General features: G+C 32.9%; 2 protein-coding genes across 3 annotated transcripts; both read right to left on the minus strand.

Moving 5' to 3' along the window:
* Positions 1–1,258: 1,258 nt before the first annotated feature.
* Positions 1,259–6,665, minus strand: LOC143540786 (pyrophosphate--fructose 6-phosphate 1-phosphotransferase subunit alpha-like). Its single transcript, XM_077033757.1, has 19 exons — positions 6,534–6,665; positions 5,422–5,594; positions 4,909–5,021; positions 4,731–4,805; positions 4,540–4,653; positions 4,381–4,448; positions 4,221–4,304; positions 4,093–4,146; positions 3,892–3,972; positions 3,719–3,812; positions 3,574–3,647; positions 3,350–3,460; positions 2,559–2,603; positions 2,376–2,432; positions 2,197–2,301; positions 1,995–2,111; positions 1,816–1,919; positions 1,555–1,720; positions 1,259–1,393 (listed from the first exon to the last, which is right to left on the minus strand). The coding sequence occupies exons 1-19, from the start codon at positions 6,621–6,623 to the stop codon at positions 1,274–1,276; spliced, it is 1,845 nt and encodes a 614-aa protein (XP_076889872.1). The 5' UTR covers positions 6,624–6,665; the 3' UTR covers positions 1,259–1,273.
* A 1,721-nt stretch (positions 6,666–8,386) lies between these two features.
* On the minus strand, positions 8,387–13,605 carry LOC143540807 (signal peptide peptidase-like). Of its 2 annotated transcripts, XM_077033785.1 has the most exons (13): positions 13,503–13,605; positions 12,252–12,374; positions 12,050–12,165; positions 11,280–11,321; positions 11,047–11,198; positions 10,857–10,942; positions 10,059–10,186; positions 9,927–9,977; positions 9,754–9,840; positions 9,132–9,201; positions 8,913–9,049; positions 8,735–8,812; positions 8,387–8,571 (listed from the first exon to the last, which is right to left on the minus strand). In XM_077033785.1, the coding sequence occupies exons 2-13, from the start codon at positions 12,289–12,291 to the stop codon at positions 8,503–8,505; spliced, it is 1,056 nt and encodes a 351-aa protein (XP_076889900.1). In that variant the 5' UTR covers positions 12,292–12,374; positions 13,503–13,605; the 3' UTR covers positions 8,387–8,502. The 2 variants fall into 2 exon arrangements, with proteins under 2 accessions (XP_076889900.1, XP_076889901.1); XM_077033786.1 differs by lacking the exon at positions 11,280–11,321.
* Positions 13,606–26,002: the final 12,397 nt, after the last annotated feature.

The raw sequence follows: 26,002 nt of genomic DNA on the forward strand, positions 1-26,002 counted from the left end.
TACGCTCCTATACTTTTATGTAATGTTCACATGTGGGTAAAAGTTTGTTATAGATATTTTGTATGGATTGCTTTTTTATCATCCGCGTGAAGCGATTTGGCTCCTCCCCGAACCTTGTGCAAGTACGGAGTTAAGTCATGTATATCGTTTTATATATATGATGGATAACAGTCTATTGTACATTTTAATATTAAGATTTACAAGATACTTCTCACATAACTCATCAGATGTTTATATTTATTATATTTTGTCTTATTATTACTTATTAGAAAGAGTTCGAGACAAGAATTAGACAGGAATCAATTTCTAACTAAAAAAACCACGTAGACGCCTAGAAGGTATTTTTGAAAGCTCGGTTCGTGGATTTTGATTTATTTGAAAGTCGGTTCGGTTTGAAACATGAACTAGTTTATTCTACCTTTAAACTTAATACATATTGCTGAATCACTCTAATTATTATATTTCATTCATAATAAACGTTTAGAATTTACAAAAGGAAAAAAAATAAAGCAATACTACAATAAAACATATTACATAGTTAAAAGACATTTATGAATAGATTTAGATATTCAATATCTTCTAAAACCATATATTTCCATGCGTTCTTTTATGACACATGGCTTGTACATACGATTATGATTTCTTTCTCAAATTTACTATCCATTTTGGCATGCCTGATCTATTTGTTTATCTTCTACTATGAGTTGATGATAAAATCAATATGCGATTTGCTTATCGATACGCAGGTAAACCATTATAATTTATAGGTGACAAAATGGCTGGTTCGAGTATAGAACGTCTTTTTATATGGGTTGAGGCATTATGGATGACGTCAGCTTACATGTGATTTTTATATAGTGTTTACGTGTTAGTTACAATTAAAAAATACATTACACAATAACAACGTAAATCACTTTTCAATTATAATTTGAAGGTCATGAGCATTAAAGATATTTTTAGTTGACGTGTTAGTTACAATTAAAAAAATACATTACACAATAACATGTTTTGAGATAAAATACAACTCAAACGGACTTGTTCATCAACGTGCATTTGTAACTTACCGTAAAACAAGTACGCACATTATTCCACTATATACACCTTTGCACAACCCAGCAAAAAAGTTACAATATACGAGCATTTCTCAACCTAAAATGCAGTTATTACTTATTTCTAATTAATTATTCAGAGGATCAAAATAAATATTGTGACGCTAATAAATCTTAGCATACAAATTTCAAGATATAAACTCAAGTTACCGTGTTACATATTATCATATGATGCCATTTGAAGGAGATGTCATGACAGAAAGAACATCCGCTACTGATGACATGGCACTTAAAGCAGCTTTTAGAATATCCTGAGAACAACCCGGTTTCACAATGCTTCGCACCTGCATAAAAAATATAATATTTTTTTTTTCATCTTATTTGTTTGACCCGTTACTGATAAAGTTCAACTGAGTTGACCCGTTGGGTGGAAAACATATTATTTGTTTGACCCGTTACTGATAAAGTTCAACTGAGTTGACCCGTTGGGTGGAAAACATATTACCTTATCAAAATATGTATTTAGTTCTTGAATACGGCCCATATAATCCAAGTCCTGAATATGCAAGCTAACCGTCATCGAATCAGCACCGGGCCCATCAAACTGAAGTGGGCCCGGGTTTCTGTACACATCTTCCATCAAAAACTTTGTTGCATTTTGTCTAAGCACCCTGCAATAATAATTAAAACTGATTCATAACAAGTTCTTGAAAAAAAAAGTCAAAATTGAGTTATTTGACTTTTCAAACCGTCATAGTTGACTTACTCGTATACTTTGCCTCTTAAATCCACAGTAGCAGAATGAACAACCGGTTTTCCTATAGTCACGGAACCAGAAGCCCGACCATATTCTTTTACCGCCATCATAGCCTATAAATTTCCAAATTGATCAAATATAAAAGTATAAAACTAATAATGTATATTAGATATACAGGGAAAACATACAGTTATTGGCGCAGCACCACATCGCCACGTGTTAACAGAATCCTTCAAGTTAGTTACAGTGGCCATATAACCGTTCAGACCAGCCGCCAAAACATGGTAACAGATATGTCCAAGAACCTAATTAATTATTACCTAACGGTTACGTGACAGACATTTAATGTTCAACATAAAAATATAAAACTTAATAGAGCTGAAAACATACATATGCATAGTCGCAATCGAATTTTGAAGGTAGAGAACCCCGAGCTTGATAGCCCAAAAAGTGGCAGATGGCGGTAAATTTCTTCCCTTTGTATGTTCCTTCTTTCTGTTAATGTGTTGCATCGATAATGAGTTTTTAAAAAAAGTTATGATGATACACAAGGTTAAATAATATTGTACCAGTCGCTTGCTCATTTCTGCTTCTACAAGTACAGCAAGAAGCTTTTCTGTTTCAATCTGAAAGTTAAATTTCAAGAATCAGTCGAAACAATGCTAAAATATACAACCTTTTATAATGATGCAAGAATCAGTCGATACAATGCTAAAATATACAACCTTTTATAATGATGCTAAACCAAGTACCTGTGACAACTGAGCCGAGTCATCTGATGCAGGATAAAGAAGAAGCTGTGGTATCAAAGAGCATATGTGAGAAATTATATGCATAGAAGTTTAGAGGTGGCAAAATGGGTACGGGTCAAAATAGGTTGACTCAGGTTTACATTGAACACTTTTATAAACATGTAATGTGTCAGATATGATTACAGAGTTATTAGGCTTGTAAAAGAACCGCACGTTCAGCGAACAGTTCGACAACAAGTTTGTTTATATTCGTTAAACGAACAAACATGAACGTGTGTCTCGTTTCATTTATGACCGTGAACATTTGTTTATTTCGTTTGTCTAGGTTTGCTTATGTTCGTGCGCTTACATTCATTAATTAATGTTTGTCTGTGTTCGTTAATATATCCATTTAAAATATTTGGGCCCATTACAACTTAGTCTAGTTTTAATAACTTTTTAGGCCCAACATATTGTTCTTCACGTTACTTTAAATGGTTTTAGCCCAGTTATGTTCGTGCATCTATGATCAGTTATGTTCATTCGGAAATTGTTCGTGTTCGATCATTTGTTCGTGTTCGATATTTTGTTCAAAGATGCTCATTTTCTTCTGAGCAAACAGGAACAAGAAAATCCCGTTCGTTTAATTTTTCATGTTCGATCATTTGTTTGGTTATGGTTAAACAAACGAGCACAAACATGCTCCGTTCGTGTTCGTTTGGTTTGCTTACAAGCCTAAAAGGTACATTATTTCAATTGTAATCAAGTTAGGGGCATATCTGTCCGCATACACATAAAAATGACAAACACACCTCTTCTCTAATAAAGGGTGGCAAAAACTGAAATAATGCAGATGCCCATGGTGACAGCTGTGATGGTATTTTATCTTTTGAAACACCTTGTCGAAGAAATCTGTGGATTTCCTGAAAACAATATATTAATGCCACGCTATCAGGCAAAATAGAGTATTCTAATTTTAAAGTAAAAAGATAAACCGCAACAAACCGTACCACATGAATAGAATGTGAGGAGTTACCTGCAACAGTGCATTAACTTCAGGAATGCTTTCTATAAGTCCTTCCGGAAGTAGAATAACACCATGATACTTTTCTGTCCAAATTAACAACTTTTAGAATGTAACTGAATATTTGATAATATGAATCAGTAATAAAAAAACAGACCTTTTTCTGCCCTGGCTTGCACGGCATCACAGATTTGTTTTGTTATGTCAAAGATGGTTAGTTTTGAAGCAACAACTTCTTCACCGAGAATGACCTAACAAGATAGCATAGAAAGTTAATAGATACAATAAATATGCAGTTAAATTTAGTTTATGACAAAAACTTATGTGCACCATGTTGGGATGTGACTGCAGAGTGCATTCAAGTGCAAGATGAGAAGACTTTTGACCCATGAGCCGAACAAAATAATAATACTGAAAGGAAAAAACTGATTTAGGTATTTCATGATAAGGCCAATAACAAATACTATCAGCCCGTTTATTTATAAATAAACGGGTCAAAACCTCCACTTCAAAAAAAATTAAGTGGATTACCTTTTCCGCTGAAACAGCATCCGTGCAAAGGTTGCTGATGAGCTGAGAGTCAACCTAAAAAATGGCAATTATATAAAAAGTTTAAAATCTTTATTGACATGAAGTTGTCAATATCATAGGACGCGCACCTTACAAACGGTATCAAAACCAACAGTAGCTTCAACAAACTGGTTCCTTAGATCTCCATTCAATGTAACAGGCACTCCTACCACCTGCAAATATTTCTATATTTTTAACAGAAATATAACATTATAAAGTTACATGTCGATTTATGAAATATTCTTCAACCTTTGTAGAACATTTTGCTTGCGAAAAAGTCTCAGCAAGATGGGCAGCATCTGTGTTTGATGTTACACCTTCGGTTTTAAAAGAAAAAAAACAGCATTATATAGATAAGAAAACAAGAAGTTAGATTATTATAATTATAATTATTATTAATAATAATACCTCCAACAATGACAAGGCCATCCAACTTCAAAGCCTTACATGCATCCATTGCAGCATTGACTTGTTCTTGTGTTATTATTTGATCTTTTGTTCGGCCCAACAGATCAAAACCACCTTTAAAGGATTAAACAGTCATAATTAAGATACATAAAAAAAACGCATTTATAAACTTGTAATTACTTGTAAGTTACCTTGGTTTCTGTATGTTTCAAGAACATCATCTGTGATCTCAAGTGTTTTTTGAGCAAATAAGCCTTCAGAACCACCTATATACATCCATGAAAAAATTGTCTTAAAAACAATAAATCATAGCATATTTGTGTGTGTACATGTGTGTGATATTTAAAAATGAACTAATAGAATGCGTACCAAGAAATCCAAGTAAAATGCTTTTAGAGTTATGAATTTTGAGAGCTTCATGTAGACCCCACACAACATTGTGTCCTCCCGGAGATTGTCTACCACAGAATACCAACCCAACCCTGCCAAACGGTAATCAACATGAGCTTGTGCTATACGGTATACAGTAGTACAATGAAAAGTTTGTCAGGTTCAATGCAATACAAATAACTACTCATAATAATAATAACAATGTTAAGAGCCTCTAAAAGGGGAATGAGTCAAATAGCCTATAGGTCAAACGGTTCGAAAGTCATCTGAAATTTTTTTAATGCATATAAGACCTCCTATAACGTTTTATGGAAAGATTTATAAATAGTTATCCATTTATTATGATCACAAAAGCAATACTGTTTCCATAAAATGTTATAGGAGGTCAATACATTAAAACAAATTTATATGAGATGAAATTGCCACCTATAATTAGTTTAAACTAGAGTAGTTAAAATTTAAAAGGAGCGTGAGTGAAAACAAAATGCATACCTGATTGCAGGGTGCTCAGTGATAACTTGTGCATCAGGTACATTGGATGTAGCTCTAAGAAAATGAGCCAAAGGTTGACCATAAGTGTTCGGAAATGATTGACTAATGGCGCTAGCACCAGACACATCCAAAGCAGTAGTTGCATCACCAAATTCTACTCTCACAGTAGTTCCCTATCATAAATGCCAATAAATCACACTTCCAAATCCAAACACATGACTGAAATTTGTTTTCTATGAATATAACTACACATCAAATATAAACATAATAAATAAGCTGCACTTTGCAGAATCACGTGTATGATCAACGTTAAGCACATGAAACTATGACGGACCAGTAAAGTCAATCATACAAATCAACGCAAAATTGGATGCATTTTACCAAAACTGTAACCATAACAATCACACCAATCAATAATATTCAAAATCCTCAATTCCTCAACCATTTTTCAAAACGTGATTCTTGTTAACATGAAACGACGCCGAGCTAAATAAGTTTCGGTTCGGGCTTAACAAGTTTTGTGTCTTAAATAAATCTGCACGTTTAAGGCACCTGTTAACCTATTAATGACCTGCTTATACGTTTTAATTCTTTTAAAAATATATATATATATATATATATATATATATGCTCTGCTTAGTTTTACGCACCCTTAGCCTTACTACCTTAGCCCGCTTACGGCCTTCAACTTCAGTCAATACTCGATAAACAATATTTAAACCCTAGTCGATACTCAATAAACAATATCGTGTCGTTAAGCAGGTCGTGTCATGTAACCTGTTTCGTGTTTGGAAAAAAATGCCACGACACGATTAGTTATCGTGTCGCGTCATGCAACCTGTGTCTAAACAAAACAGGTTTGTGTTCGTGTTTGAAAAAAATGACACGATTAATTATCATGTCGTGTCATATAACCTGTTTGTTTCTAAAGAGGTTCGTGTTTAGAAAAAATGACACAATTAGTTATGGTGTCGTGTTCGTGCCACAGTTAATCATCGTGTCTTAACGTATCATGTCTGTGTTACTAATTCACAAATCATACGCATAGAAGTTAGATCATGAAAGTAAGTGATCAACGAACTCATAATTTACGAAAAGTAAAATAATAAAACCTCGAGGCACGGAGGAAGCTGAGGTTTGTAAAGCGATCGAGCATGTTGCAGATGAGATAGTTCTCTCGGAAGTCCGTAATCAGAATCCATATTTGTGTTGTGTTGTGTTTTCACGCAGTTAAAGAATAATAATAATAGTAATAATAATAACTTTTTGTTTGTTCAGAAACCTTAGGTGATTGATTATATGCAAGAGGAATATGCCATTGTTGAATATATGTTATGTTTTGCTGCTTCTGGAATACTATTATTATTACTATGTACTGTGTGTGATGATCAACCAAGAATTAAGAAACCATGGGATGCGCCGTTGAATATGAATAATAATAATAATAATAATAATAATAATAATAATAATAATAATAATTTCAAGAGAAAAAGCGCCCCTAGTGCTTAACTTTGAACGACTATGACAACATATATTTCTTTATTCATTTCTCTCTTTTCATAACTCTTATGCCAATTACGAGTGTTCAAAGCCCGACGCAACCCGGACCCTTTTAGAAAAAAAATACACAAATGCGTGGAAATTTAGCAACGAAAGTTGTAATTTTCATGTTTGTTGACGAAAACTAGAATGTTTATCTGACGGAGAAGCAATTTCGTATGAACGGTTAATTGATTTTTATGCCAACTAGAATGTTGTACGTTTGTTTGTAATGACATAAATGTAAAGATACCAATCTAGTGACAATCTTTTTGTAACAAAAAGCATGGTTGGTTAAATTGACGTAATTAGCTAGCTAAGCTATCCTTACTGATTAGGCATGGTTTAATTTGTCAAAATTTAAAGACATGATATTACTTTTTATATTTAATATTTAATGTTACTAAACAAAGAGTCCTTGCTTGGTATTCCATATGCATAGCAAGGCTATGCGTTATGATCTCACACCAATTACAACCTAAGCTTCACGCCCTGCCAACACAATAGTTGATGAGGAGGCGTGGCACTTCCTTCGTCTCCATGGCCACGCAAACGGGTTGTGTCGAGCGGGTTTGGGTTAGAGTGGGGTTCAGGTCGGAAATGGCATGTGTAAAAATACATATGTACAGACTATATGATTTCGAGAGGAAAATGCGTTTATAGTTGGGACTGTCTGTAAACATTTTCTAAATTAAACTTAATCTCCCGCCCTTTAGTAAAAGCTGAGATTATTAAAATCAAATAACCTAAATTTATAAATTATGTCTTGAGAGTTAAAAATCCATGCTCATAATTGCTTTAAAGATTTTTAAGAGAATGTAAGAAAACACTAGAAGTCGTATATTTATAACTACTTTTGCAAAACCTAATTATGCATTTGACCTTTAAATAGCCTAGCTTTATTCACACTTTCTATATTTTATAAACCTTCACTTTATCAACAATTTTCCGCCATCGATAAAGACACAATTTCTTAGGTCAGATCCAACATCGACCAACTATTTAATTGTTTGGTTAATTTAAGAATATAGTGTACTATGTTAATAAGCTTTTAAATCATTATGAAACCCATTATACTTTTATATTATACTCATTGTTAATAAAATAATCATATATCTTAAACCACACGGTGACAGTGTTAGATTTACTGGTTTGCAAAGATTGATCCAAATTATTACAATGGATGCTTGTCTTTACATCGGTCGCCATCTCCTCTTCTCTTTCACCGAGTTATAAAAAATTAAAAATTAAAAACGCTTATACGTACAACCAAGAAAAATTATTCAAAAACTTAGTTACCATGCTAAGCCATAACTCGGTTTGTTTAGGTTAATACTCTTAATCTATTCGAGCAGTATTTTAACCGGTAAAATGTTTGTATTAAAAACGAAGTAGTAAACCGGTTAACTAAGGCGAAATGAGTAAATTGGCAGTTGAAAAGTCTATGAAAATTAAAATACTATATATTCAAAATGATGATTTCAAAATCTGTGAAAATTGCATAAGTTAGACCAAAACCTAAAGTAAAAACCCTGTATCATTTTACTCCAATTTCTTGCTGCTTGTTTCCTCTTCTGAATCAACTGTTTTTGACTCATTAAACTCCAATAACTGCACAACAAGTAAACATATCAGCCCCACAACTCGTATTAAAAATGACCCATTATGACCCATTATTCAACCCCTGACCCGCCCTTCTTGACAACTCCTTCCCCGCAAAATAACTTAGAAAGCAAAATATATTGAATTCTGGTATATAGACATGAAGGCATACCGGTTTGACTTCTCCATTCCATAGGCAATGAGCAGCCAAGAACCCAATAACTCCGGGTACAATGTATAATAAAGCCGGCTGCAAAGAAACCGACATTAAATATACATACAATCAACCATCACAAAGGGAAAATGGGTAACTTTTTGCTTGTGTTTGTTAAGGATTACGGATTACCAACCTGTGCAGCTTGAAACCAGTTCATGACAACAATTGTACAGACCAAACCAACAGCGTATCCCAGAAAAGCACTTTTAAAGTAGTGGCTTTCTTTCTCTCTTGACACGTCGAATCTTAGTGCCAATGCTACAAAAATCCCTAAAAATAAACAATTTTAAAGAAGGTTAATTGGTTAAACGATGATTTTACCATATTAGACAATCACTGATTACTTTCATACCTGGAATAACAATGTCTCCTAAACCAAGCATGGAAAACGGGCGTGCCTCTATTCTAGATGGAAATAAAAGCTGTAAAAAAAGAAAAATCAATCTCAATAAACTTTAATCGAACAAACGATCGTACACGAAAAATCAAACGAACGAGATTTTCTTGTTTGTGTTCGTTTGTTAAGAAAATGATCGTGTTCTTGTTGGTTTATGTTCATCTGTTAATAGATGAACAAACATAACTGAGCGAGCATCAATTAAAAGTAAAACATGAACATCAATCTGTTGTGCCTAAAAAACATAAAACTAGACTAAATTTAATGATTGATATTTTGATTTTCTAAAATTAAATTTAAAAAGTAGTAGGTGATATTTTAATTTTATAAAACTAGACTAACTTGCAATGAGTCTAAAACTTCAAATGAATATACGTGCGAACGAACTTGAACAAACGTAAACAAACGAACATAAATGAGCGTTCACAGACATAATGAAGGAACGAGAGTTGTGTTCATGTGCGTGCGTGCGTTTAACTGAATGAACAAGTAATTTTGTTCATGTTTGTCCGTTTATTCACTGAAGATTCGCTTACAGCCTAATTCTAGCATGTATATTTTGTACTCTTGATAATACCTTGATAGGTGCATCAAATGATTTAGCAACACTGACCATCACAGGTGTGAAAAAGACCCAAAATATATCATACACAAAGAGTCCCGACTGCAATTTTCAACCATGGCATCATCAAAATCCTTAAGTAAAATAAATAAATATATAAACAAAACTCCATTTTTGACTATAATTACCAATAAAATGGCACCAGTCTTGAAAGAGCCAAGAGAAAGCATTTCAATTCCCTACAACATATTAAAAAGAGCATATTCAATAAACATATATTCAGAATATTATTTATTTGTTTATATAACTTTAAAGCAAACCTGAATGCAGAAAGCAAGACCCAATATGTTGTTAGCTAGCCAATGCTTCTGTGCAGCATACCATGCACAAAAAAATGTACCAGGAATCGCAGCAACAACTTGCGATCTTGTGAATTCGACCTCGACAGCTGTTTACAAATGTTGAAAAAAAAACATGTCATTCAGCAGATAATGGAATCAAACAGCAAAAAGTGAATATAAAGATAGGCTTGTAAACGAACCGAAATGAATGAGCGAACACAAACAAGAAAAGAAATGTGGTTTTCGTTTTTTTCATGTTTGCACCGTTCGTTAAGAAAATGAACGTGTTGGATTATGCTTATTCATTAACAGTATAAACAAACGGTTCACAAACAAAACGAACGAACACAACTGAGAAAAAACCTATAAAAGTAAATGTGAACAATACTGTGTTGGGCCTAAAAAATTTATTTGAAACTAGACTAAATTGTAATAGGCCTAAAGCATAAACTGAATGTACTAACGAACGTAAACGAACAAGAAGCGTAAAGTACAGAACATAAAAAAATGCAAACGAACGAACTTAAAGAAACGTAAAGTAAAGAACATAGATGAATACAAACGATCAAACATAAACGAATTTAAATGAACGAACATAAATAATCGAAAGAGATATGTGTTCATGTTCGTTCATTTAACTAAATGAACAGAAACTTTTGTTCACGCTTGTTCATTCATTGAATAAATGCACTTCAAGCTGAACGTTTATGAACAGTTTAGTGAAGTACTGAATGCTCGACTCATTTACAAGCCTATAAAAAAGAGAATAGTGCATACAGCGAAAATATGGGAGTCGCCATAATATGACATCATCATTCCATTTGTTTGGTAGAAACCGTCCAATTGCAGGTAAGAGTGTAGCCCTGTGTTAAACAAAAAATCCAATTAATGTTAGTAGATTAAATAGGTGAATTATTATATTCTAATTTAAAAAAGAAAAAATAATTATGCAAACAAAAAGACATACGAAAGAGCGATAATCCCGAGTATAAAAAAGTAGCCAGTCAGCACTGCGTTGACCAAGTCTTTTGATAGAAACTTAAAGAGCAAGAATGAAGACAACAACATTGCACTTCCAACTAAGGGAAAGCGCATTGCATGCTCATTAGACATTGTTTCCTGATGAAAAAGAAGGAAAATTGTAATTTAGAACATATCTCTGTAGCTAAAAAATAAAGATAACTTGGGGACAATTGTCACCATTCTAGGTCTCCTGAACTTGTGTTTGCCCTCTTCACTCTCCTATTAAATAATGATATTAAAAGATTATATTTTTAGATATTTAATATAATTTTAAATATGGATAGTTATCTAAGCCTCCAAACTAATTTTAACTCTCCAAATTACTATACAATACTTTTTTTTATTTACTTAAAAGCTTCTATTCAAGTCTCCCATTATGTTCGTTAAAATATTAAAAAAGGATGAATAATGATAATACTTCTTTTTTATGAGTGACTCATAAAGTTTTTTAAATATTTAATGTGATTGAATGGTTTGAATGGTAAAGACACAATATGTCAAATAATAAAAAAAAATCCAAGTTATAGTTCTCAATTTTTTATATGTATTTATATATTTATATATATAACTGCAATTTAATTTAACTTAATTATGCTAAAAGAATATTTATAGTTATAGGACTAAGTACACTTTAATAGAATTAACTTTTATCAATACATAAATAACAATTAATACCCGGTTAAAAAATTGTGTAAAGACATATCTTAAGACTGCATGTGTTAACAGACTACATTATATTTTACTCAACTCATGTAGTACACAGGCTTATTCAACCCGTGCAGTACACCGATTTTGTTATGACATAACTTTTTTATTACTAAGTATCTAACATTATATTTGTTCAACCCGTGTAATAAATGGGATTCTAACCAAGTAACAGTATATGTTATATAACATGAAGTCAAAATCTCAAATAATGAATGTAACATAATAACTGGTACACTTACTGTAGGAGGTGTCGGCTTGACAGAACGATAGCAGCCCACGAACACTGTCAGGCATGCAGTCAATATGACGTTTACATTTGTGTCTATTTTTATAACTAATGGTGCCAGTGTTAACCCTGCAAAATAAACATAAATGGAAATATAAGTTTGTGTACTGGAAGAGTTAGATAATCAGAAGTGTTTAGTAATCAAACATTCAAACCTGCTAGAGCAATGTTTGCAGCACGTTCACCATTCTTCATTGTTCGATAAAAATAAGTGATTTCAACAGAAAGCTAGGTAAAAAGTGAATATTTTCTTGCTGGATGAAAGCTGGATCTATTGCCTACAGTTGAAAAACATTATTTTATTTAATCGCACAAAAGTTTATTAAACTATTATATGCTATTGGGGATTTGGGGTGGCACAATTTGTGATGAAGAAAAGTTTAATTGTTAAGGATACAAGGTACGTGTGTGTTTTTGTGTTTTCATTATCTCAAATGAATGCGATAGTGAGAACTCCTAAATAAAGAATGATAAGATTTGTAAGGGATTACAACAAACTGCATAACTAACTGCAACAAAATATAACTACACTGATACTTTTCTTTAACTTGAGATGTTATTAACTTATTGCAACGTCTTAATTGTGAATGAAAAGATTTGATAAAAGGAAAGAGCTATCCGGTGGTACAGTTGTGGTTTACACGTATCCAAGTGAGTTGTGGGTGATGGGAGTAACCACCCAGGCACCCATAGTTTTAAAAATCCCGATTAGGCGCCTATTAAACGCTATTTAGTCAAGATTGTTGTATAAATACGTATACTTGAAATATAACATATAATTTCCAAACCGATTAACCTCTAGTCCCTACTCCACCGCCCGACTAACGCCTATCGATTTCTACAACACTGTAGGTGCCTACATGACAGTGTGGTGAAGCCCCTTCCAAGTGATCATTACGCATAGCCTTATATTGCATTTTGTTCCTTTTCTAGCGGCTTGCCAATTTCTTCCCACAAACTTTTTTTTGTTTCATTATGTGATGTAATAGTGATTAAGGGCATATTATGATTGCTAACAAACATAAATATTACTCTTGTGATTTAAACTAATCCAATTATGTATCCAATCATATCATAGTCAAATAACATGAAAACATTAGCCTAAACTTACAATTGTGAGTAAACAGAAACCCTAAGTTTACCACCTCAAATCTACCACTACACAGATCAATTAAATTAAATTAAATTAGATTAAACCTAATCACAACACAGAGAGTGAAATTAAACTAACCTAAATCAACTGAATGAAACACACACGCTGCCGTAGATAAATTAATATAATAAACGGGATCGATCCAAAACCCTAACAATGTGAATTTTAAACTTCGTAATCATAGGGCAAATTGGCCAAATGAGATCGTTGACTATGAGTTTCAGATCAAAATTATTATCATTATTATTATTACCTTCAATTCAATTCAATTGCAAAAGTAAAATCGCCGGCGGTAGTCAGTCGTCCCCTGTCTTCCGGTGGTTACTTTATAATAATAATAATAATAATAATAATAATAATATACAACAAGTTTCAGTTAGTTTATTTTCATTTAAGCGTGTTCGTGTCATCTCATCCAATCAGACCGTGACACGTGTAGGAGGATTTTCAAAGATATTTTCTTTATAAAAGTTTTTTAGTATTTGATTGATTGTTTGGAAAATTATTAATTCTAAATATTAATTTGTGGGACAGCTCGTAAGTCATATGGTTAACGTCCTCAAAAATTTTGATCCAAATATGACATGTCAATAGAAGAAAAGGGATTAAAAATGAAAATTTTTGACCCATCACGATACGCGACGGGCATAGCCAAGGAGGCCATCGCGATACGCGATGGTCCTTGATGACACATCAACACGTGCCACGTGTCAACACGTGGAAGAACGTGTCTTAGAAAATGACACATGTCCGCCACATGGCAGCACGTGGCATAGGGTGTTTAAGAAAGTGACACGTGGCACTCTCTGAGAAACACGTGTCATCGCGTATCGCGATGGGACTGGATTTCAACTATAAATAGGAGGGCCATCTGCTCATTTCATGCACACCACCCCATTCTCTCTTTAGAAACTTTCTCTCTCTACCTCGATTTTCATGCCACCGACTCGACAAATCATAACCTCGTAATCCGCACCATATACCGACGACACCTCGAAGTTCGTACCGACAATCCCGACAACCGGCACACCTTGTTTTGTGTGACGACCTCGTAACGCGTGACGACCCCGTAAACCGTGTTGACCCAAGACGACCCAACGTCTCGCCTCGAAGTACGTGCACCACCCGGCGACACCCGAACGTTGCCTAGAATTGCGTGTCGAGGAGTTGTTGATCAAGATTCTCAATATACGTGCAAGCGTCGAAGTGCTGCCCGAGAATCTAGAAAACAATAAGCCCAACAAGGTAGGGGTTCTGCACAAATAAAATATTATTATTCCAAAAGGCTTAGATCCTAGTCAGGGGTATAGCCTAGACCTTGATCAAATCAAAAGATAGTAATAAAAGAATATTTCTTTATAATAAAAGAAATACAAAATATTATATAAACAAAGGTTATAAATAAAATACAATTTCTTCATGATTAAGAAATGTAAGTGTTCACATACATGAGGATATATTAAGAAAGATAAGCTTTACCCACAAGAGGTATAGTAAAAAACTAGTGTTTATTTATGATTAAGAAACATGAGATTTTATATACAAAGGTTATAGATAAATGACATTTCTTTTTGAAGAAGAAACATATCATAGACATTTCTTCTTGAAGAAGAAACATAGTACATGACTGGAAAATAAAGAGAAGGAATTCATATCCAAAATGTTTTATTCAAACAAACAAACAATCAATCAATGTTTAAGCTATCAAAACTAGACTAAAGGTCTGTAGCCGGATTAAGAGATGATCCGGGTATTATATAAACCTATTTTATTATAGGTTAATCATTCATTCATTCACAAAGGTTTTCAAACGAGATCACCACATCATTCACAACAGACAGTCACAGGTGAATACAATAAACCTTTTCAGTCAAGATAAACGGGTTGTTTATCTTAAAACAAAGACAGTCAAATAAAGATTTATGGGATTACGTGATCCCTATTAAAATACAAGATAGAAAATAAAAGCAACTCAGACCGAGTACACATGTGTCTGGATCCAAACATAATTAACCTAGTTTATCAGTCAAGGCTACGTGGCCGCAGACTAGAGATCATAATAAAAGTTCTCCAATGGGCATCAGTTCCCAATGGGTGTCGGTTCTCAATGGGCGTCAGTTCCCGGAGAACCGTAATTGTGTGTATGGCAAATGGTACAAATCCCAGAAATAAGAGACGTTTCTGCTGAGGGTGTTTCATGAAAACTATCTTGTCAGTCAAAGAAAGATTTATAAAATGTTTTTAGAGTCAACGATTCACCAGCATATCGCTGACGTATTTTTGTTCCCAAATATTACAGGAAATAAAGTTAGCACAGGTAGCATGAAATTATAGCCAACTCATGGAGATAGATGCTCGCAAGGTAGAGATGGCTCAATATTTTAAATTATTAAAATATTGCAAACAATATTCAAACAAGTTTTATAAATAAAACAAATGTTTAAAATCAAACTTTCGAATATTTATTCGAGAATCTTTCTATTAAATCAAATATTTTATTATATATTACAAATAAACTAATGTTTCAAAACATAAATTAATCTTTTATTATAAACTAAAGACTTCCGCTAAAACTCTGATATATTTTCAAAACAGGTACCAACTATTGGTCACACGCCTAGGCCCTAAGTAAGGGTGTGACATATAGGTCACGTATGATTGGTAAGTATTCGGAGGGAACATAAAATACGACCTTTTTCAGGTCTTATACGTCTTACATAACATTATACGAGCCGTATAGACGAAAGATGGTATGTGAATATCTATGATGATGTATGAAGATTTTATGCCTCAATTATTCATTCACCAGTTAATGCATTAAAACTTATGAGACAGTGAAATAGTGAAATGAACGAGAAAATTTAGTGGACGGTGAAATGAGTGGATCGTTATTTGTTTTATTGTCTTGTTTGGTTACTTTATAGTAATCGAATGAATCATTATTTTATTATGTTTGTTATCAAGAAAAAATGTGATAGTGGTGGCCGGTGATGTGATGGTGGTAGTGAACATATGTGTTGGTGTTACTTTTTTTTGTTTTTGTTTGTTGTAACGTTCATTGAAAGAGTTGTTTGACAGCCATCAAACAGATGTAGTTTTAGCTTATTAAAAGGCAACTCAACTGTAAATTGAGACGAGGGGTACATCAATTTGCTATGATCTATCCACTACCCATGAACTTAAAAAGCCTTTGTTATAAACTAATTCCATTAACTTAAAAGTCTTTGTTCTAAACTAAATACGACGATCATAACTTTTTATTTGAAAACAATTCGGTCATACGATACGATCTAAACAAAGCTCATACTTGAATCTTTTAACACAAGTATGTTAGATCACAAGCTAAAAAGAACATGGATACATTTTTAACATGTTGAATCTCAACCATCTTCTATTTTTGTAAGTAGGTTTGTAGTATATTTTTGCGGTTGTAACAAATTATCTCTTGTTGTTTTTGTTGGGCCGGCTCAACGATTGTGGAGATCTAAATCGAAATAAGATTTTGATGACATTTTTTATGATAATTATTAAGAAAACAAAATTGGTTACTACAAGTTTTGAACTCATGGTCTATACTTTAATAACATCCAAATATGTCATCACACCAATAAATTACTTTAAATTAACTTTACACATCTACCTATTCTAATAAAGTAAAATAATGTAGACACATGCCAGTTTGTGGTTAATCCTTACAATTGTTTTCCCTCTAAAACTAATATATGTTATAGATTAATAATTATTCACTTTTCTTTTAGACTATATTCATATTATATCTATAACATGATTAAATTAACTATTTTTCTTTAAACTTTATTTATATTATATCTATACACTTTTATAATAATAAATATTTACATATTATACCACTACTCATTGTTAAAATATATTTCACAACATACTTGGTGAAATCTAAAAATCAACAACAAATCGTTAAATATTGAAAAAAATTTAATTTTAAATGTTATCATTACATATTACACTATGTATATTGTTGAAGATTGTAAATAAAAAAACACTAATATGCTTTCAATTTACGAAGTAATTTTTTTAATCATTAAATTATAAATATATGCTTAAAAGTTGATCTATTTTTTATAAATAAATCCATTTATCTGTTGTTTTTTTGTACATTGTCATATAATTTTATGAAGTATAAATATATGATTTAAATCTATCTATTAATTTCTCCGATTACTTTAGTAAACTATACATATATGTGTTAAATTGTAAGGAGAGTATATACCAACATTTTCAAATATATTAAAGTTTATCATATTTAGTTTCTTGTGTTTTTTTATCAAGGATTGCTACGGGTTTTTTGTGGAACTTAAGTTTGATTGTTATGGGTTAAAAGTTGGTTAATAGATCGTTTGGTACAAATTAACTACATTTGGCTCAAATTTGTTACGGGTAAAGGTAATCTGAATATTTTTAAAATTTTGAGAATGCAAATAGATTTATTGCTAAATTTGTTACGTGTTTAAAGTTTTGACTTGAAAATGTAAAACAAATGAAAGTTAGAATTTTAAATGTAATTGGGTTTCAAATTTATTTTTAAGGACATTTTCGGAAATAGTTAAATTTCGGGATTTTGCACGTTGGGTATTTTTTCCTTGACTATTAAAATTTAAGAAAAAATGACAAGCACTTCCGACATGCCACCTCAAGGCCTATCAATGCTTCTAACTTTTATCAAATTAGAAAAAAATTTGTGTCAACATTGACTTTTTCTTGAATAGCGATCAGAATGTTTTATGTGAAGCATGACGTACAAAATTATGTTCAAGTGAAGCAAAACATTCACAAAATTGAACGGGTTAACATGTTATTTTTTTGTCAATTGGCAAAGTTGAGAAACCCCTCAAAATTATCAAAATCTTTTTATGATTTCGCTCAAAACTATTATTATATGAGAAGTATTCTCCAAAATTGGCTCATAACTAAATTTATTTAAATTATACATATATGATACTAAGAATAAATTTTAAATAAATGAAGTGTTCTTTAGTATGTTTTTGCATGTGTATTATTTTTTAATTAAGTTCATTTTTTCTTTTTTTGAAAAATTCATTTTGTGATATAAATAAAATCAATTTATGTATAATGATACATGCATAGATATAATACATTTTTCTATGCACATTATGTATTGCTTTATTTGTAACTTAATTATTTAGATCATTCCGTGTGCTACACGGGCTTTAAAACTAGTTATAATATATCCACATATAATGTTTTTTTTTTACTTGGGGGGCCTTAATTAAGGATGGACTTAAAGTCCTAACTTGTTTTCGCTGGCCCACAACCGACCCTGTGTTTTTGTTGTTAAATTTAATGGCTTATATTAGTTTATTTATTTATTTATTTATTATTATTATTGTTGTTGTTATTATTATTATTTTCTAACTTGATAGTATACGATAAATCTATTCTAAATCTACACCGAAGCTTACCATTGACCTAGAATACTCAAGCACTTGAGAAAGAACACATTTGCTATACTCCTTGATACTTGATGCTGCTAGACTAAGGGACTTTTAGTGGCTAATCTCAGCTAGGGTTGTTAAAAAAACATAATCTCAGCTAGGGTTGTTAAAAAAACATGTGGCTACATGATTCTTTTAGTCATTTATTTTGTCTAGAGCGTCGTTTTTACTGGCAAAGCAATTTGTAATCTCTTTACAATGTTTTCTTCATCAAAACGGGGAATGCTTCCTGCTTTGCTACTCGACATGGACTCACATTCCCACTCTACATGTGAGAAGGATCTATTGTCTAGCCTTGAAAAGTAATTTATGATTATGTATTTCCTCAAACTCATCATATTTGAACTTGGAAGTTCAAGGAATCATTTGCAAGTTAACTCAGCCAGTTTGTTTGGTTGGAAGTATGGGTGTTCAAAATCGGATAACATGTAGAATAATGAAAACCCCGTAAGGTGTAACGTATTATTGACCAACTATATATAGGGTTACAAGTAGATAAATACAAGGAAACATAATCAAATACAATCTCCTAATTATAGTAACGCTATAATACTAAAACTCTAATATATTCTTCTACAATATTCTCTAACATACCAGAGTTTCAGATATCCGAACATTTTGGATAGTGGATTTCACTATCCGAATCCGTATAAAAAATTTGAAAAAAATAAGTATAAAATATTTAAAGAACTACTTTTAAAAATATTTCAAATATCCGAAATTTAACCGAAGTATCAATTACATATTTCCCCTCCCAAAATCACATATATTACATATTTCCTCACTTCATTAAAATTTCCTAATTAAATGACTATTTTACACTTAATGAACTAATTAAAAAACTAAATACCTATATCCCCTTCTTAATAACAACAATTACATATACCTTCAAGTTAAACCCAAACCGATTCGGTATTAAGGCAAACTTATCGAAGCTAATAAATTCAGTTTGAGTCGATTTTTCTTAACTTGAGAAAATATAAAAAAGTATTTTTACAATAATCAAAGTTAAAACCGATAAAATAAAGTGTTGTTAATGCTTTATGTTTGTTTAAATGTTGAAATCTAAGTTGATTTACATATACACTTGATGCTTAATTGCTTTGATATATTAAACAAGAAATTGAAGTTGTATGGTTTGGAGGAAGAGGCAACATCAGCCATCTACGTTAAGTGGAAATACAAGAATCTAAGTAACCAATACATACTAACAACAAGGATCCCTGGTTAGGGCTAGTCGCCGGCGGCTTAGGGTTGCTTGCAGGTGGAACGAAGTCATGGATGAGATGTCTGAGAAGAAATAAGCTTTAAATGTTCCTAGCGTAATATGGTAATAAAAGTGAGATGGGGATATATGTAATTAACTTTTAAGGATTGGTGAAATCTGTAATAAGGTCTCCTAGCAACGAATATATGTAAAAATTCCTTATTATTTTATATTTTTCTTATATAATTAATATATCTATTCATGCAACATTTAACCTTTTTCTTACAAAATAAATTATAACGTCAGTTCGACCAGTAAATGGTAAGACGGTCATTTTAATAATCGGTCTAGTAACAAATTTGTTTATCGCCTCTTTTCAATGCGTAATGTCACCTTTTTTTTGACTTTGTATAACGACTAAATTACACACTTTCGAAATACTCTTTACAATAAAAATAAAAAAACTCTACTATTACAAATATGAACATCTTCATAATACACTTAGGTATTGTTGATAACTTCTCAGTGCACCTTTTTCTTCAAGAATTATAGTGGAAGAGCCCGCATATGACGGTGAGGATCTGAACATAGCACCGACATTTACTATAGCAAAATTATATTCAATATACATAGTAAAAAAAAATTGTTAGGATCTGATTTTAATTTAAATCATGCAAATTATTTACTAACATATTTATCTGTTGAACATAAATTTACATAGATTTAAATGTTTGACCTTCCTGATTAGGTTATTTGATATTTATGGATTGTATTATTAATTTATATATTAACATTCAGAAATTGGGTTATTTTTTACTTACATATTGAAGTTTAATTTCGATTTTCCATGATTACCTATTAATCTTTTTGTAGAAAGTATCAATTAGTTATTTTACAAATCTTTAATCGAGTTTAAGTCATTAAAATATTGGTTTATTAAAATAACACAAATTAAAACTTATTTCCTATTTTTCAAGTATTTACAATAGATTAATATATATTTACTATTTTTCAAATTTTTACAATAGATTAAAATATATATTGTATTAAGTTGATTAAATAAACTAAATCATATATAAATATAGGTTTGTGTTAAGTTGACTTAAATAAAGTAAATCATATTGTAATCTATGTTGCACGGGAACTGGTACGGGAAACGGGCACAGGTACGGCACAAGTACGACAATAAATACATATAAATATGTGTATATATATATATTACATAGGTAATTAATTATTGATAACAAATAAATAAATATATAATTTTATATATATATAATGTCATTTAAACATTTTATGTATAAAATTACAAGTTAAGGATCAAATGTAAGCTAGTCTAGATAGTGAGGATTAAATGTTAAAATGCATAACCTCATTTAATACTACTTATATAAATGTTAACAAAGTTTAGAGACTAGATGCAAACAATTGAAAGATCAAGGGGTTTATTGTTTAAACCTAAATTTATATTATAACCTACAACACTTTAAAAATTTCAGCCGCCCTTCTTCTTCTTCTTCTTCTTCTTCTTCCATCTTCTTCATCTGTTTTCCGGCGTCGAAATTCTTCGTCGGAATACTGTGTGTGGCGCCGGAATTCATCGGATACGTCCCGGAATCGTTTGTTGATTGTACACATTTAACGGGTTCGTTCAGGAAATGTTTCAAAAGCGTTTTCGACCCCACGCCGTCTCCGGGACAGGGACCGGTACCCTAACCTCCCTGCCGTCCCCGTGCATCAGAGATTGTAACTAGTTATCATATAATTCTCCAAAATAGTATGATATTTCTGGATTTCTATATTCATTTCCCAATATTTGAATTTAATTTATTTGAAATCTATTTAGTTAATGTTATCTTTCTGAGTTTTGTTTTATATTATTACATTAAAATTTAAATTAAATTAAACAAAGCTAGTAAAGTGTCACACCTCGACTTAGAGCCTAGGCGTGTGACCACAAGTTGGTACCTATTTTGTAAATATATCCGAGTTTATGGTTTAATTTTTGCGGAAGACTTTAGGTTGGATATAATATTAATTTACATTGAAAATTTACTTAGGAATTAAACACCCAAGTATAGTTTACAAAATATATGTTTCATAATACAAGGATTTGTTTATCAAAAACGGAGCTATCTTGTAAGCGCTTCTATCTTCATATGGACTCCAATCCTTGCTAAGGCTACTTATGCTTAATTACCTGCAATGGGTTGGAAAATACGTCAGCTATATGCTGGTGAACACGTATGACTCGATAAAACATTTTGAATGACAATTATAATACATTTATAGTTTCCTGTACACTCAGCAAATGCACGACCGCATCTGGGATTTGTACCACTACCCTACACACACAAATATTCTCCCGAGCTATGACGCCCCTGCAAGGAGAACTAGTCATGACCGTTAGCCCACGGCCACCTGGCCTTTGACTGATTAGGCTGAACAATTATGTTTGGATCCAGACACATGTGTACTCGGTCTGAGTTTCTTTTATTTTCTATCTTGTATTATAATGTTTTAGAGATCACTTGATCCCCTGTAGACATTGATTGACTCGTTAAGACAAACACCCGTTTGTCTCATTTAGTATAAATATGTTTTGACTGATAAGAAGGTTGAAGTATTCACCTGTACCGTCGGTGTTGAAAATCTTGACTGAGTGATTGTGAATGATATTAACCTATACATAAATAGGTTCGTATAAATGTTTTGAATGATGTTAAGCTATGATTGTAAGTTTAACCTTGAAATCGTTTATCTTTGATTGTGAATGAAAATACTTGTTTTATGTGACGTTTGATATAGCATGCTTTGGCCTAATAGGTTCTATCACGTTGGTAAGTTTCTCCAGGTAAGTAAACGGGTCCCTCGGTTGATTGAGATTTATGCGAATTACTTTTCCTTAGGCAAGAAACTTACTACTAGTGATATCCCCCTTCTAGTTACTACATGCATGTCAAAATATATCTTTTGTTTCACATTACTTCATCATGAAGTAACGTTTATGTAAACATGGTTGTGAATGATTTGTAAAATACGATCAAGGTTAAAGGCCATAGCCTTGATTGATAATCTAAGCTATAATTCAAATAACTTAAACGTAACTCCTACCTTAGCGCGGATACTTAGATTGATAATAAGAAAAAGGCAAGATCTTGATCTACTTGCTTATGTGATTGCTACTTGATTATAACTTCGTTTCTTGCACGAAATACCAGAAAACAGCACGTTGGCTTGTTACGGCAATGGGGTACGCTTCCTAAGGCTATGTGTGTGTAAAGAAAGGTGTTTTTGGGATGAATGGAGCTTATGCCCGTCACCCCCCCCCCCTTTTATAGCCGAAATTGGACCCCATCGCGGTACGTGATGGGTTCTTTGGAACCTGTCGCGTACCGCGACGCCGCAATATTGCGCCGCCTTATGCGGTGGTGACACGTGGCCTGTCAAAACGCGCCACGTGTTGACACGTCGTTGGACACGTGTCCACTGACTCAGCAACCCCATCGCGCTACGCGATGGTATGGTTTATTGTTACCCCGTCGCGTACCGCGATGGGACAACATTTTCAAAATTTACACTTTTGGTCCCTATACTTTCTAAGTTAGTATATTTAGGCTTAAATTAAAGAGGGTAAAAGACGCGGTGTTACATCCTCCTCACCTTTTGAATAATCTCGTCCTCGAGATTTATTGAATAGATTGGGATACTTTTTCTTTATTTCTGACTCGAGTTCCCACGTATACTCGGGTCATCGTCTTGAATCCCATTTGACTTTCACGAGCTTGAGTCGTTTGTGCTTAAGAAATTTAATCATACTATCCTCTATTTGAATCGGTTGTTCTACAAACTTAAGCTTCTCATTGATCTTGACATCTTTCAAGGGCATTGCAAGGGTTTCGCCGGCTAAACATTTGCGTAGATTGGATAAGTGAAACACGTCGTGAATGCCTTTCATCTCATCGGGTAACTCTAAACGATAAGCAACTGGTCCAATTCTTTCTAGTATCTTGAATGGCCCAACAAATCGTGGACTCAGTTTTCCTTTCTTCCCGAATCTTACTACACCTTTCCAAGGCGACATTTTCAATAATACTTTATCACCTTCTTTGAATTATAATGGTTTGCGGCGAATGTCCACATAACTCTTTTGCCTATCCCTTGCCATTTTCAATCGTTCACAGATTTGTATTATTTGATCGGCGGTTTTTTGGACTATCTCGGGTCCTGATAACCGACTCTCACCTGTTTCTGACCAACATACAGGTGTTCTACACTTTCGCCCATACAATGCTTCAAATGGTGCTGCTTGGATACTTGTATGATAACTGTTGTTGTACGAGAATTCCATCAATGCAAGATGAGTATCCCAGCTTCCTCCTAAATCGATAACACAGGCACGAAGCATATATTCTAGGGTTTGAATTATGCGTTCACTTTGGCCATCAGTTTGGGGATGGTATGCAGTACTTAAGTTTAGTCGAGTCCCCATACCCTTTTGAAAACTTGACCAAAAATTTGAAGTGAAACGGCTATCTCTATCGGATATGATGGATAGCGGCACACCATGTAAGGATACAATGTTTTCGACATATAAATGTGCTAACTTATCCATACTAAACGTTTCTTGAATTGGAATAAAATGGGCAGACTTGGTAAGTCTATCTACAATAACCCAGATCGCATCATTTTGGCGTGAAGTTTTCGGTAACTTCATGATGAAATCCATGGTTATCATATCCCATTTCCATATCGGTATTTCAGGTTGTTGTAGTAGTCCTAACGGCTTTTGATGTTCAGCTTTCACTTTTGAACATGTCAGGCACTTAGCTACATATAAAGCAATGTCTTTCTTCATCCTGATCCACCAGTAATCGTCTTTTAGATTATGATACATCTTGTCACTTCCCGGATGCATCATGTATTTTGACTTATGTGCTTCTTCTAGAATCTTATCTCTTAAACTCCCGATCATTGGTACCCAAATTCTTGTACCAAGTCTAAGTATTTCGTCATTTCCTTTAATTAGTTGATCGATTGTACCATTTTCTTTTTCGGCTTTAATGTTTCCTTCTTCCAGTGCCAACTTCTGAGCTTCTTTGATTTGACTAGCTAAATCAACTTTAAGTTCCAATCTAAGAGCTCGAACTCTCTTTGGCTTTTCATGTTCTTTCTTGCTTAAGGCGTCAGCCACTACATTGACTTTTCCTTCATGATATACGATCACACAGTCGTAATCATTAAGTGTTTCCATCCAACGCCTTTGTCTCATGTTTAACTCTTTTTGATCAAATATATGCTTCAAACTCTTGTGATCAGTATATACCGTGAACCTTACACCATACAAGTAATGTCGCCATAACTTCAAAGCAAAAATTATAGCGCCTAATTCAAGGTCATGCGTGGTGTAATTCTTTTCATGAACTTTTAATTGTCTCGAAGCATAAGCAATTACTTTCTTTCCTTGCATTAAAACACATCCCATTCCTGTGTGCGAAGCATCACAGTATATGGTAAAGTTTTCTAACCCTTATGGCAAAGCCAAGATAAGTGCATTGGTTAACTTTTGTTTAAGTGTTTCGAATGCTTCCTCTTGCTTCGGTCCCCATTCAAACTTAATTGCTTTTCTTGTGAGTGAAGTTAATGGGACAGCTATTCGAGAGAAGTCTTGTATGAATCTTCGGTAATATCCGGCTAAGACTAAGAAACTTCAGACTTGAGTCGGTGTCTTGGGTTTCTCCCACTTGGTTATAGCTTCAATCTTTGCGGGATCTACTTGAATACCCTTCTCATTTATAACATGACCAAGAAATTGTACTTCGAACAACCAAAATTCACACTTGGAGAACTTGGCGTATAATTTCTCGTTCCTTAGGGTTTCAAGTATAATCTTGAGGGGAACTTGATGATCTTTTTTGGATCTTGAGTAAACAAGAATGTCGTCAATGAAAACGATAACAAACTTGTCTAAGTATGGTTTGCAAATTCGATTCATCATGTCCATGAAAGCTGCTGGAGCATTAGTGAGTCCAAAAGGCATAACGGTGAACTCATAAT

This window comes from Bidens hawaiensis, unplaced genomic scaffold (genome assembly GCF_021521415.1).
Source record: "Bidens hawaiensis isolate Kalapana, Puna unplaced genomic scaffold, B.hawaiensis_p1.1 tig00012335_1, whole genome shotgun sequence".
NCBI classification, from domain to species: Eukaryota; Viridiplantae; Streptophyta; class Magnoliopsida; order Asterales; family Asteraceae; genus Bidens; species Bidens hawaiensis.